This window comes from Phragmites australis, chromosome 5 (genome assembly GCF_958298935.1).
Source record: "Phragmites australis chromosome 5, lpPhrAust1.1, whole genome shotgun sequence".
NCBI lineage: Eukaryota > Viridiplantae > Streptophyta > Magnoliopsida > Poales > Poaceae > Phragmites > Phragmites australis.
The window spans coordinates 19,940,147-19,952,019 of record NC_084925.1 but is presented as its reverse complement, the minus strand read 5'-3'; the positions used below and the strand labels follow the sequence as shown (position 1 = coordinate 19,952,019).

Here is an 11,873-nt window from a genome sequence, read left to right as displayed (position 1 = left end):
TAGACTGATAGTGAAAGAGTTTTTTTTATAGTGACGAACCATAGAGAGAAAAGAATACTCCCTTCATCTATCTATCTAAGGACTATTTTAGAAAAAAAAAAGTTTTCAAAAATACATTTTGAGATTTAATTTTTTTACAATATATTACTAATTACTACAAATTTAATATTATATTAAAAACATTTTGAAATATGAATTTATTAATACAACTTTTGTAAACTAAATATATATAATTTAACTAATTATTGATTAAACTTTACGAAGTTTGATTTTTTTCAAATAAAATATGCCTTACAAAAATGGACAGAGGGAGTAAAATACAACATTGATAGTGTATAGTAAAATTAGTACTCCATTAAATATATATAGAGAGAGGGTACTAGTAAAAATCAGGCAAAGAAAAGAAGCAGCAATAAAGATTATGCACGGTTTGCATGTGGAATTCCTAAATAATTGATGTACACACTCCTTTCGTTGTTGTCGTCGTCGTCCTTGAAACAGTCGTGAAATTAAAAAAACGTGGCCGGTTTTTTCAAACGTTTCTCATCAATGTGAATAGCTTTTTCCAGGTGGGTTGCAATACTTACTATGTGTACAAAGCAGCGCAGCTCATACGACGCCAGAATTGGAACCCGTCTATGTTGGGCACGCCAATTAAACCCCCCTCCCCCATCTCCAATATTACTATACAGTACTCGCAGACAAGCAGTAGCAGCATAAAAAGACTAGTAACCCCTCCCCTGGTCATTACACTTGCATGTCCTACTGGCTAGACCGACACGGCACAAAGGAAAAGGAAAAGAAAAAGAAAAAAAAAGAAAACCCGTGCATGGCCCAGAGACCTATCCATGGCTAAATCATTAGCCCTACGCGATTGCTGACTCCGAGCGCTCATTTCATTTTCATTGCACCCTTCATACCGTGCAGCCAAAAGCAGAGTGTATGCTTCTTTACTATATATGTATAAATGAATGAATAAATTGTTACTATAAAACGTTGCACGACATTTGGGTGATTAGCTGTAGGCAACGTAACGCTGCTAAAAATACATACCGTGGCGCCGGGGAGGACTTGGACTGGGGAAAGGGGTTACCCTGCTAAACAGGGCGGTCTAGGGCCAGCAAGCAATAATTGTATTGTATTGTAGGGGTGGTCATTGCATAGTAGTCTAAGTTGAGAGAGAGAGATTTTACTCATAGGCCTTGTACCAAACAACAGGGTAGCGTTCTACCCATTCCTCTTGCGGGGTGCGCAGAGGCAGTCAACCCTGCCCAAAGACCAGAGAGAAAAATCCATGAGAAAGGTTAGGAGAGAGACAGGGAGGCAGAGGTTAGTTTCATAGCTCCCTTTCCTTAAATTCCTAGCTTGCCCTCCCCACTTCTTCTACTTCCATCTCCATCCCCATCGTCATCCACCTATCCATCCATCAACACTTTCTCCCCCCGCCTCCCTACCAGCAGCGGCAGCAGCACCCAGTGAGCCCCCAAATCTCTCTACTCTCCCTTTCGTTCCCCTTCCCCACCCTTCACAATCTACACTAGTTACCAAAGAAAATTTGGGGCTATCTATTCTCCATCGCCACAAAACAAAACAAGGAGCCAAGCCAGGAGTGCTGTGGTTGTGTACACCCTCCAAAGAAATTTTGGGCCTATAAGAAAGAAACAGCTAAAAGAAAAATATTGTATTGGTATTGGAACAAGGAGAGAGGGAAGGAAGACTCTTCTCCATTCATCTCTTCCTCTTCCTCCTCTGGTTCGGAGAGTGCCCACCCCTTTTGTCCCAATCAAACCCTTCGCTTTTTTTCTGTCTCTCTATACCTTGGCTTGGCCTTGTATTGTTTTCTCTCCCAAATCTTCCTCCTTACTAAACCCACAAAAACCTCCACGAAATACCCCACCCACCCCCCGCGCGCCGATGGACGGCCCCCCGCCGCCGTCCAATGCGCCGCACCGATCGCCGTCGGCGCCCGCCGCCGGGGGTCGACCGCATTAGTCTCGGACCGCCAAGAATTCCACGCCGCTACCGGGAGATTGGATTGACGGTTTGGTGACCAGAAAGGTGGTTCCTTTTTTCTTGCCGCCCGGCGCGATCGGTCGGTTCGCCGATCGTCGGTTGGTTCGTCCGTCCGTTCGTTCCTTCATTCTTACGCGGCGAGGCGATCGGTCCGGTCGGCATGTCGACGGCGGCGGCGAAGGAGGAGCAGGCGTTGTCGGCGGCGGCCGAGGGAGCGGCGGCAATGGGCGGCGAGGAGGCGGCGGCGCGGGCGGTGCAGAAGCGGTACGATGGTCTCCTCACGGTGCGGGCCAAGGCGGTCAAGGGCAAGGGCGCCTGGTACTGGGCGCACCTCGAGCCCATCCTCATCCCGCCTGCCGACACCGGCATGCCGCCCAAGGCCGTGAAGCTCCGCTGCGCCCTCTGTTCCGCCGTCTTTTCCGCCTCCAATCCGTCCCGGACGGCCTCGGAGCACCTTAAGCGCGGCACCTGCCCCAACTTCGCCGCGCCGCTACCGAGCGCCGCGGCGGCCCCCGGCGCGTCGGGCTCGCAGCCGCCGCCACAGGCGTTGCCGTCCAACTCGACGGCGTCATCCCCTATCCCCATCTCGTCCATTGCGCCCTCCTCGCCGCGCCACCACCACCACTCCAACCCGCTCCACCACCACGCGCAGCCTCAGCAGCAGCATCAACACCACCAACACCACTCCGGCAGCCGCAAGCGACACTCCATGCCTCCAGCATACACGGCCGCGGAGCCCGTGTCCCACCATCACCACCTTATCGTCGTCGACCCGTCGTCGGGCTACTCCCCCGCGCTGCCGCCGCCGCCGCAGCAGCAGCAGTCGGCGCTCGTGCTCTCCGGCGGCAAGGAGGACCTCGGCGCGCTTGCCATGCTTGAGGACAGCGTTAAGCGGCTCAAGTCACCGAAGGCGTCGCCGGGGGCGATGATGCCGAGGCCGCAGGCCGACGCAGCGCTTGCCCTGCTCGCCGATTGGTTCCTTGAGTCGTCGGGCGCCGTATCGCTCTCCGCCACCAGTCACCCAAAGCTCCGGGCCTTCTTGCACCAGGTTGGGCTGCCTGACCTGCATCGAGCCGACCTCGCCGGTCCGCGCCTCAACGCGCGCTTCGCCGAGGCCCGCGCTGACGCCACCGCGCGCGTACGCGACGCGCTCTTCTTCCAGCTCGCCGCCGACGGGTGGCGGGAGCAAGTGGTCACTCTCTCTGTCAACCTACCCAATGGCACGTCCGTGTTCCACCGTGCTGTGCCGGTGCCTGCTGCGGCGCCCACGGACTACGCAGAGGAGCTGTTGCTCGACGCCGTGGCGTCTGTGTCTGCCTCTGGCTCCTCCAACGACCTCCACCGTTGCGCGGGCATCATCGCCGATCGCTTCAAATCGAAGGCCCTGCGAGATCTTGAGAATAAGCACCATGGGATGGTGAACCTGTCTTGCCAAATCCATGGCTTCACCCGTTTGGTGCGGGACTTTGCGCGGGAGCTCCCGCTCTTCCGCTCTGCTGCAGCTAAGTCTGCCAAGCTTGCTGCCTACTTCAATGCTAAGCAGATGGTGCGGTCCCTGCTGCACAAGCATCAAATCCAGGAGCTCGGCCATGCCTCGCTCCTTCGCGTCGCACATGTGCCGTTTAACGGCAATGGCAGCGACTTCCGTGCAGCCTTTGAGATGCTAGAGGACATTTTGACCTCCGCACCCTCTCTCCACCTCGCTGTGATGGAGGAGTCATACAAGCTGGTGTGCATCGATGACTCAGTTGCGAGGGAGATGGCGGACATGGTGCAAGGTGCGACTTTCTGGATAGAGGTCGAGGCTGTGCATTCGCTCGTGAAGCTGATCATGGACATGGTGAAGGAGATGGAGGCTGACAGGCCTCTTGTTGGGCAATGCCTGCCACTCTGGGAGGACTTACGTAGCAAGGTTAGAGATTGGTGTGAAAAATTTGAAATTGATGAAGGCTCTGCTCTGAATGTGGTTGAGAAAAGGTTCAGGAAAAACTACCACCCAGCCTGGTCTGCAGCGTTCATATTGGATCCCCTCTACCTTGTCAAGGATGCCAGTGGGCGTTACCTTCCTCCATTCAAGTGCTTGACGCCTGATCAGGAGAAGGACGTGGATAGGCTGATCACCAGAATGGTGTCGCGGGAGGAGGCACACCTTGCTCTGATGGAGCTGATGAAATGGCGGTCGGATGGGTTGGACCCATTGTATGCGCAAGCTGTGCAGGTGAGGCAACCTGACCCGTCCACAGGGAAGATGAAGGTTGCAAATAAGCAGAGCAGCAGACTTGTTTGGGAGACATGCCTGAGCGAGCTCAAGTCGCTCGGCAAGGTAGCTGTGCGGCTCATCTTCCTCCATGCGACCTCCAGGGGATTCAGGTGCACACCGTCAATGGTGCGCTGGCTGTCTGCTCCCGGGAGCTTGGGAAGTGGCACTGATCGAGCGCACCGATTGGTTTTTGTTGCTGCAAATTCGAAGTTAGAGAGGAGGGACTTCTCCAGTGATGAAGACAAGGATGCAGAGTTACTCGCTGAAGGGGAGGATGATGTGGTAAATGAACCTGGCAATGTGGAACCCCCATCAGTGTAACATCCCTGTATACTTGTTTCTTCTTTTCTTTTCTATTAGCCTTTTGTAGAAGTTCATCCCTAGGAATTTGCTAGATTTTTTTCCCACCCTACTTTTTGTTTGGTTCCTAGAATTTCTTCCTTGTGCCCGTGTTGCTAATTCTTACTTCCTCGCTCTAGATTTTGGTGGGGTGGGGAGTTGGGCATGAGATAGGGATATGCATCCTTTGATGGTCGAGTTGGGTTAGCGAATGCCTGTCTCTTGCCGTATATGATTCTATGGGGCCATTGAACTTGCAGAGATTAATGGAAGCGTTTCTTGTCAATATTTTTCATAATCGGCGATGCGCCGAACGCAGGATGAACGTGTAACCATTTTCGTTCTTGTGCAAATAATGTTGATATGCAGTTGAATGTGTTCTCTGTTTCCCATTTCTATCTACCCTGTTACTTCTCTTACCCTGTTATTTGATTTGTGGTGCATTGTTAATAGTTGTCCGTCACTCTGCTCATCAGTGAAGAGGCAGGGACAAGGCGGTAATTGTTTCTTGTTTCCTGAGATGAGCTTAACAGGAACTCTTAATACTTGCACAGAGAAAGTGTTGTCTTTCAACGTTAGTTAGTGTACCTCCATTCCTGTTTCCGGATTATTCAAACGTGCCTTTTTTTCTCTGGAGGCATTGTGCATCATTAGAGCTTGGCCGCTTCTGGGAATCGCTTCACGGCTATCAGTCACCTTTCAGTTGGCATTGTGCATTGGCCCAAGAAGAAGATACTGCATCTTCTGGAGGAGGCTCTTTTTTCTGTTGGAGTAATCCATAGCTTGTCACTTTTCAGCTAGGATACCTGCAGCTTCAATTCGTCGATCTTGCAAGAAGGTGAGTTCGCCCTGTGGCACCTTTCACTTACTTCTCTGAATGTTACTTATTCCTAGCAAGGCATTTACTGTTTTCATCGTAGTAGGCTCAGCAACAAGGGTGTACTGCGACTGGCTTCCCTCGGCGTGTCATCATGCATGTGAGATGGTGATGATCACCGTCGTCCTCGCCGTCACCTCGCTCCCCGCTGCATCTGTCCGTCGCTGCACCGCCGGCCATGATTGCGCCGGACGGGATGGAAGAAAAGCCGGAGTTGAAGGTGCAGAGCCGAACATGGTAGGCTTCTTTTCTCCCCCATCCCCATGCCGCCCATCACCATCAGGTTCTTTGACAATCATTCGCCTCTGGTAACATCAAAACCGTAGGGACTAGAGACTAGCTCCTGGCCTCGTGGTTGCATTGTCGTGCGCATTGAGATTTGGTCACCATGGAATGGAAGATCTTGTTTGTTCAAAACGGCAGGGCGTCCAACGGGCAAGGAAGGACAGGTTCCATTAGGGAGGAGGAGAGAGAAGCCTGCGTCGCACAGGCTGTTCGACATGGCTAAAACACATGGGGGCGTGGCCCGTATCATTTGACCCCCTCTCCCTCTGTTGCTCCTCTGGTTGCTCTTCTGCCCGAGCACATGTTTACCTGACTGATCATTACGATTTGAACGTTATTAGGCGGCGTCGTAGGGAACGGAGAAGGTAATTATTGGAGGGGTAATGTATGTAAAGTGGTGGCGAGTGAGCCTGCATGGCATTGCCACTTCTCCATGACTCCATGTCCTTGCTGTCTTCTTTTTCTCCGGTGTCAGTCAGTCAGTACTGCTTGGCTGGCCGGTTGGAGTTGTAGTAGTTGTTGTTAAAGTGGTGGTGGTGGTACGACTACTACTGCAGGAATAGGTGTATTCTGCCTTTTTCCCAGTGGCTTTTGCAACTTGGTAGGTACTATATTTTGTACACATCTCATGTAGTACCTAGTTGGGAATATGATGCTTTGAGAGGGTTAAGCAAGCTTGTGTTGTGTTGTTATTCCTCTCTCTCTCTCTCATTGGGTCCTACTTAGCTGCCCCTCTTTCCTCATCTTAGACTGATGATTCAGCTTCCAGCACAATGAAATCAAGGTACTAGCTCTTATTCGCTTTTGCTCTCTGGTCAATACATGAATGAGTATTGGACCCTAGCTTGCTGCAAGTGTAGACAAGAAAAGTGTGTACAATGCCTGTCAAGGAACGAGACCCACAGGCACAGGGGAGTAAAGCAGTATGACCAGCAAGGCTTGTATGATCGAAGCAATGAACCCTCCCCTGTTTTGAGGTGTTCTTGGGGAAGGATGTTGGCCAAAGACACACGTGTCATTTTGATTCCTCTGCCAAATCGTAATCAGACGGAATAAGCTGGGATGAGGATGGCGCCATATTGTGAAGAGGCTCGATCTGTTTCTTTTAGGGATAGACGTGGAGCGAACTATTGATCTATTTTAATTTAATTAACTAGCTAGTTATTTTGATTAGATCAAAATAAGTAATTAGTTAATTAAGTTATACTATGATGAATTTATAGATATATATTGGTGCTCCCCATCTATCTCTAATGCCGGTGCAAAACGTTCTTGCCACGAAAGGGGGGAACACCTGAGAGGGATGGATGCCTCTCGTTTTCCTGAGGCTGAGCTTTCTCTCGCAGGGATTGAGGCATTGAGCTGTTGGTTTATTTCGTTCTCACTCCACCAGTCTCCCCAACCATCTTTTTCTGGTCTGGTCTCTCTGCAAAGCAAAGCACAGTGTAGTGAGGCGAGGAGGCCCCAGCAAGTGCAGTGGATGTCAACCTCAGTCCCCTCCCTCACTCTGGCTTAGCAACGGGCCGACCTCCCTCTCGCTTATGTTCAGTCTGCTCTTATCTACTAGACGTTGCCTAGAAGCCCTCTCTCCTGTCCTTTAATCTTGCTGGTCTTGGTTGCGGTTTGGTCCGGTCGACGACGACGACGGTGGCAGCCGGGCCGACGGCGTCGGTGCGACGTACGCACGCATGATGTGTATGTACGTCGGCGGTGGAGCCTAGGGCGCCACGGTTGTCGGGGCAGATGCGGAGGACACGCGCTAGAGTACAACCAGGCTAATGAGTTAGTGTGATCTAGTTTAATGGATGCTTACTCGGAGCCGTAGACTACTTTTTTAATTGCTATTACGTACGTAACCTAGCAGTATAGAGATAGGGGCTGAGCTAGAGAGAGAGGGCAACTTGCCGACAATAATGGAGGTGGTTTATCTACAGTTCGCTGCAAATGTTGTGTACATCTTTTGCAAATCAATAATGCGTCGGATGGATCAAGAGCACTACGCGACAATCGGGTAAAATTTGAAGCTCGCGTGGCGGGCTATAGATTAGGTGACAGCAGTAGAGTTTTCTTTTTTCTTTTCGAGAAGAATGTATAGCATGTGAAAAAGAGATGGCAAATAAATATAACCACAGGAATTGTAAAAACATCGCTACGGGCTGGAGCATGCATGACAGCAGCAGCCGGGCCGCATCTTCTAATGAGAAGCTCGGAGCAGGAGGAATTTTTTATATATTTTATTTTTTAAATATTTTGAAGAATTCATGCCTATTTTAAAAAATTGTATATCTAATCTATCGTTGTCCGTTTAACAGACGAGAACAAGATCTAGTCTGTTGAACGGGCAAGATCTTGTAAACCCTAACGCAGCAAATTAAGACATTTATGTTGCTTATTTAGCGGATGACATTTTGTACTCGTCCACTAAACAGGCAATATATGTATATATATAATTTTATATTTTTAATTTAACTTTTTTATACAACAATTTGAAAGAGTGCATATTCATTTGACGAGAATGCTAGTTATTTAAATAGTTGTTGACAGTGGTTATTGTTTTGAAATTTTTGGTTTGATGTAAATTTATCGATGTTTGTTTATTTATTTGATATTTTGTATGAGTAATTTTTTAGTTTAGGTTGTTCATAATATAGACGTTTATCATATTGGCGACAAAGGATGAAGTTATGCTCCTATGCTAGGCTCAAATTCGTCCATCATGCAAGTGTGCTCGATCACAAGCGACATCTTTCAATAGTCAACCCATTTCCTCTCGAAACCATACATCCGCCATAGGTAACTTTCGTTCACGCACTTGACATCATATTCCTTTTTGATTGACTTAACAATATAAAATCATCCTCGAAGTGATATCGCCCATTAAGTTACAACATCCTTTTATGACATAACTGGTAGGATACCTAGCACTTTGAATCACCTCATTCTGCGTATACTCTCAGGCCACTTGATTCCCCATCATTCACCACAATGTTGTTGAAATATGGATTGTCCCAACCCGCGAGAATCGAAGCATCGTTCTTATCATCTGAGATGTCATATCAAAGAATTCATTAGCCTCATGATCATTTCGTTGTATCTGTTTAATTAGAGAAGGGATTTGTTCTCCCTCGTCTGCCTCACCGATAGGTTCATTCAAATAATCCGGTGAATGTGTACAATCCAGATCGACATCCTCCTCATACTCTTCCTCAGCAGTCTCCTCCTTCGTGTACCCCACCCTGCATCTTACCAACTGCCTCCTTATTCTTCCATTGTATAAGCAATATAGGAAGCCAACCTCTGTGCATAACATCCTGCAGGTATCTCTTTCACACTTCATTTTTCCCAGAGCGTGAACACCACCCATTACACACCTTCTCTATAATAGTTACTCACAATGCTAATGGCCATCTCTTGAATCTCGGGGTCTATTTTGAAACTCTACATCAACTAGGCATATAAGTATCCGATACTTTTGTGCATATATCTAGATATACCCTTATCCATGGACTAAAATACAGATAATACTACACCTTCTGGACCATATAATATTTCAATATCCCCATAAAAAATTCTAAGCTCCCACATATCCGACATACATGGCAACCATCGCTAAAAACCCTAATATTATTGCAATAGAAAAGAAATAATTATGTAAAATTACATCTACAATAAAAAATTCATTATAAACATAGCCCAATATATAATCTATACTACAACAAATATTCTCGGATAGTACATCAAATACCTCTAAATCCTACATCTATCACATCAATTATGACCACACTATGTCTAAAATCTACATTTAATATCTAACATATGTCTAAGTACTACATCTAATTGCTAAAATAAACGTATAAACAAGATCTAATTGCTAAATTATGTCAAACCCTAATTCTAAAACTAGATCTATATTCTAACCTATGTTTAGTGACTATCCTACCAGATTTGTAAAAGAATTCTAAATCTAACATCTAACCTACGTCAAAATCTAACACTACCGACTATCCTACCGAGTTTGTAAAAAAAAAAAGAGAAAATGTATATCTTTTCTCCAGCAAAGCTTCGCCACGTAATTTTTTTCCTCTCCCCTTCCCTCTCCTCTCGGCTCAGTGGGAAACAAATAAGGGCGTGACGTCGGCAGGACCGATCACACTGGTTTAAATATCTAAAAGATCTTATCCCCTCAATAGACGAGACCTTTTAGGTAGGCCCACGTGATGGAGATGCAACGAAGATCTCGTCCATTCAGCGGGTGAGAAATTGATTTCGCCTGTTGAATGGACAAGATCTTACTCTCTCCAGTTATTTAATTCCCTGACCGCCAAGGCCCATAAGATCTCGCCTGTTCGAGACCTTATTCTCGCTCATTGAACGGGTGACTGTAGATTAGACCTGTGATTTTTTTAAAATGATAGTGTATTCTTGAAAATATTAAAGAAATAATATATAAAAAATTCGAGCAGGAGCCGGGCAAGTTCTTGTTCCAATCGATCTTGGGCCTTGCAAATGGTTTTGGGAGAAGTTCGCTCGAAAGAAAATCGTAGCAAACAAAAAAAAAAATCTAGAATCCGAGTAATATTCCTCCAAACCGTTTTGTAACCAAGCCATATTTTCTTTCATCGGGCCCTTGTCACCCACGCCAAAGCCAATATCCACTCTTTTATTCTCCTCTGCTCGTGTGCAAGGCCCCTCTACCCTCCTCTTCACCTCCGCAGGTGCACATACTAGATGAGTCCAGTGCACACTTAGATGAGTCAAGTTCCTATTTCCACTATTAAGACTGGGTGATTATGTGGAGCAAAAGACGCAGATTGACATGATGACCATATGGTTGATGGTCGATGTCAATGAGACAGAAAGAGGATAGGAGTTGGACGCTCAATTGTAATGTGCGATCGTGTAGATGGATGATGAATGATTCCGATGGCTAATTGTTTCTAGTTAGATATCTCCAACTATATTTTTTTCATTTCGTTTCCTTTTTAATTCCATTTTTCGTTCTCATTTTTTTTATTTTCTTTTATCTCCAACAGCTTCCCTTCGCGGAGAATCGCGAAGAGAAAGAAGAGAGAATCTCGTTCTGAAAGGAATGACCTGGGAATCCCTTCGTGACGAGAACCGTGAAGAGAAACCGTTGAATCGCTGAAGGGCCCGCCACAGGAATCCCTTGTCGCCTGCCTCATCCTCTGCATCATCACCGTTATTATGTTTGAACCCCCGAGCTGATTTTTGTTTCTTCCCTTCAGTGAACCTTAGAGAGAAAGAATGTACCATTATCGTTTTCATTTTACATGTTTTCATGGTCTCAGACTCAATGGGACTTCAAATAAGCTACAAGTTAGATTTTATCCAGAAAATTTAAGCTTCTCTCCGAAACCAGGAGTTGGAGCCATGTCGAACAATACATTTCCAAAACAAAAAATGAATGGAAATTGGGCATTAAGGGTAGGTGAGAGCGAACTTAGGGTACAATTGGTTTTTGGTATTATAGTAAGGTACAAAAATGTGACATAATTGCACACAAGAAAACGTCGGTATAGTTTGCTTATTACTAAAGGGAAATTATTGTAGTCGTCCATCACCAATCCTCATTTTACAACATGTCTCCAAGCGCGAGCCTATTTCTCTCCTTTTACTTTTACGATGTATTTTTTTTATAATTGTCTTTATCCAGATCAATCTCTGACCCGCTAATGAGCAGCGAGCTCTCTTGTGCGTTCTGTTTAGAGGTGTTTTTTTTTTTTTTTTGCCCCAGCCTCTATTTTACTCTATGTGTCTATAAGTTCTTCAAACAACAATAAGCCAGAATGAACTAATGAAGTTATTTTCTTGAGGGATTAAATACTAACATTTGAATTTGCCTTTGTTTTTTTTTCCGTTGGTAGTTCGTCCATGCACCTGAAAACAACTCCCACGGAAATAAATTAAAATACATGGTCGAGAGCTCCCCAAATCGAGTATTCTATCAGGTTAAGCTGCGATTTGTGCGCATCCATTCTGGGATATACAGTACAGGGCGCGCGCATGATCTGCCGGTAATCAAAGATTTCGTGGATTTGAGCGCTGGCAGACTGGAGAGCATGAATGAATGAATGCATT

The 11,873-nt window shown here is 46.6% G+C and overlaps 1 protein-coding gene and 1 long non-coding RNA gene across 3 annotated transcripts; both read left to right on the top strand.

Moving 5' to 3' along the window:
• The first annotated feature begins 1,283 nt into the window (after positions 1-1,283).
• LOC133918891 (uncharacterized) lies at positions 1,284-4,898 on the top strand. The gene has a single exon (XM_062363001.1). The coding sequence runs from the start codon at positions 2,174-2,176 to the stop codon at positions 4,592-4,594; it is 2,421 nt and encodes an 806-aa protein (XP_062218985.1). The 5' UTR covers positions 1,284-2,173; the 3' UTR covers positions 4,595-4,898.
• A 308-nt stretch (positions 4,899-5,206) lies between these two features.
• LOC133917491 (uncharacterized) lies at positions 5,207-11,104 on the top strand. Of its 2 annotated transcripts, none has more exons than XR_009909686.1 (3): positions 5,207-5,450; positions 5,536-5,726; positions 10,808-11,104. It is a non-coding gene; the product is annotated as an uncharacterized LOC133917491 (long non-coding RNA). The 2 variants fall into 2 exon arrangements; XR_009909685.1 differs by lacking the exon at positions 10,808-11,104 and adding an exon at positions 5,816-7,133.
• The last annotated feature ends 769 nt before the right edge of the window (positions 11,105-11,873 follow it).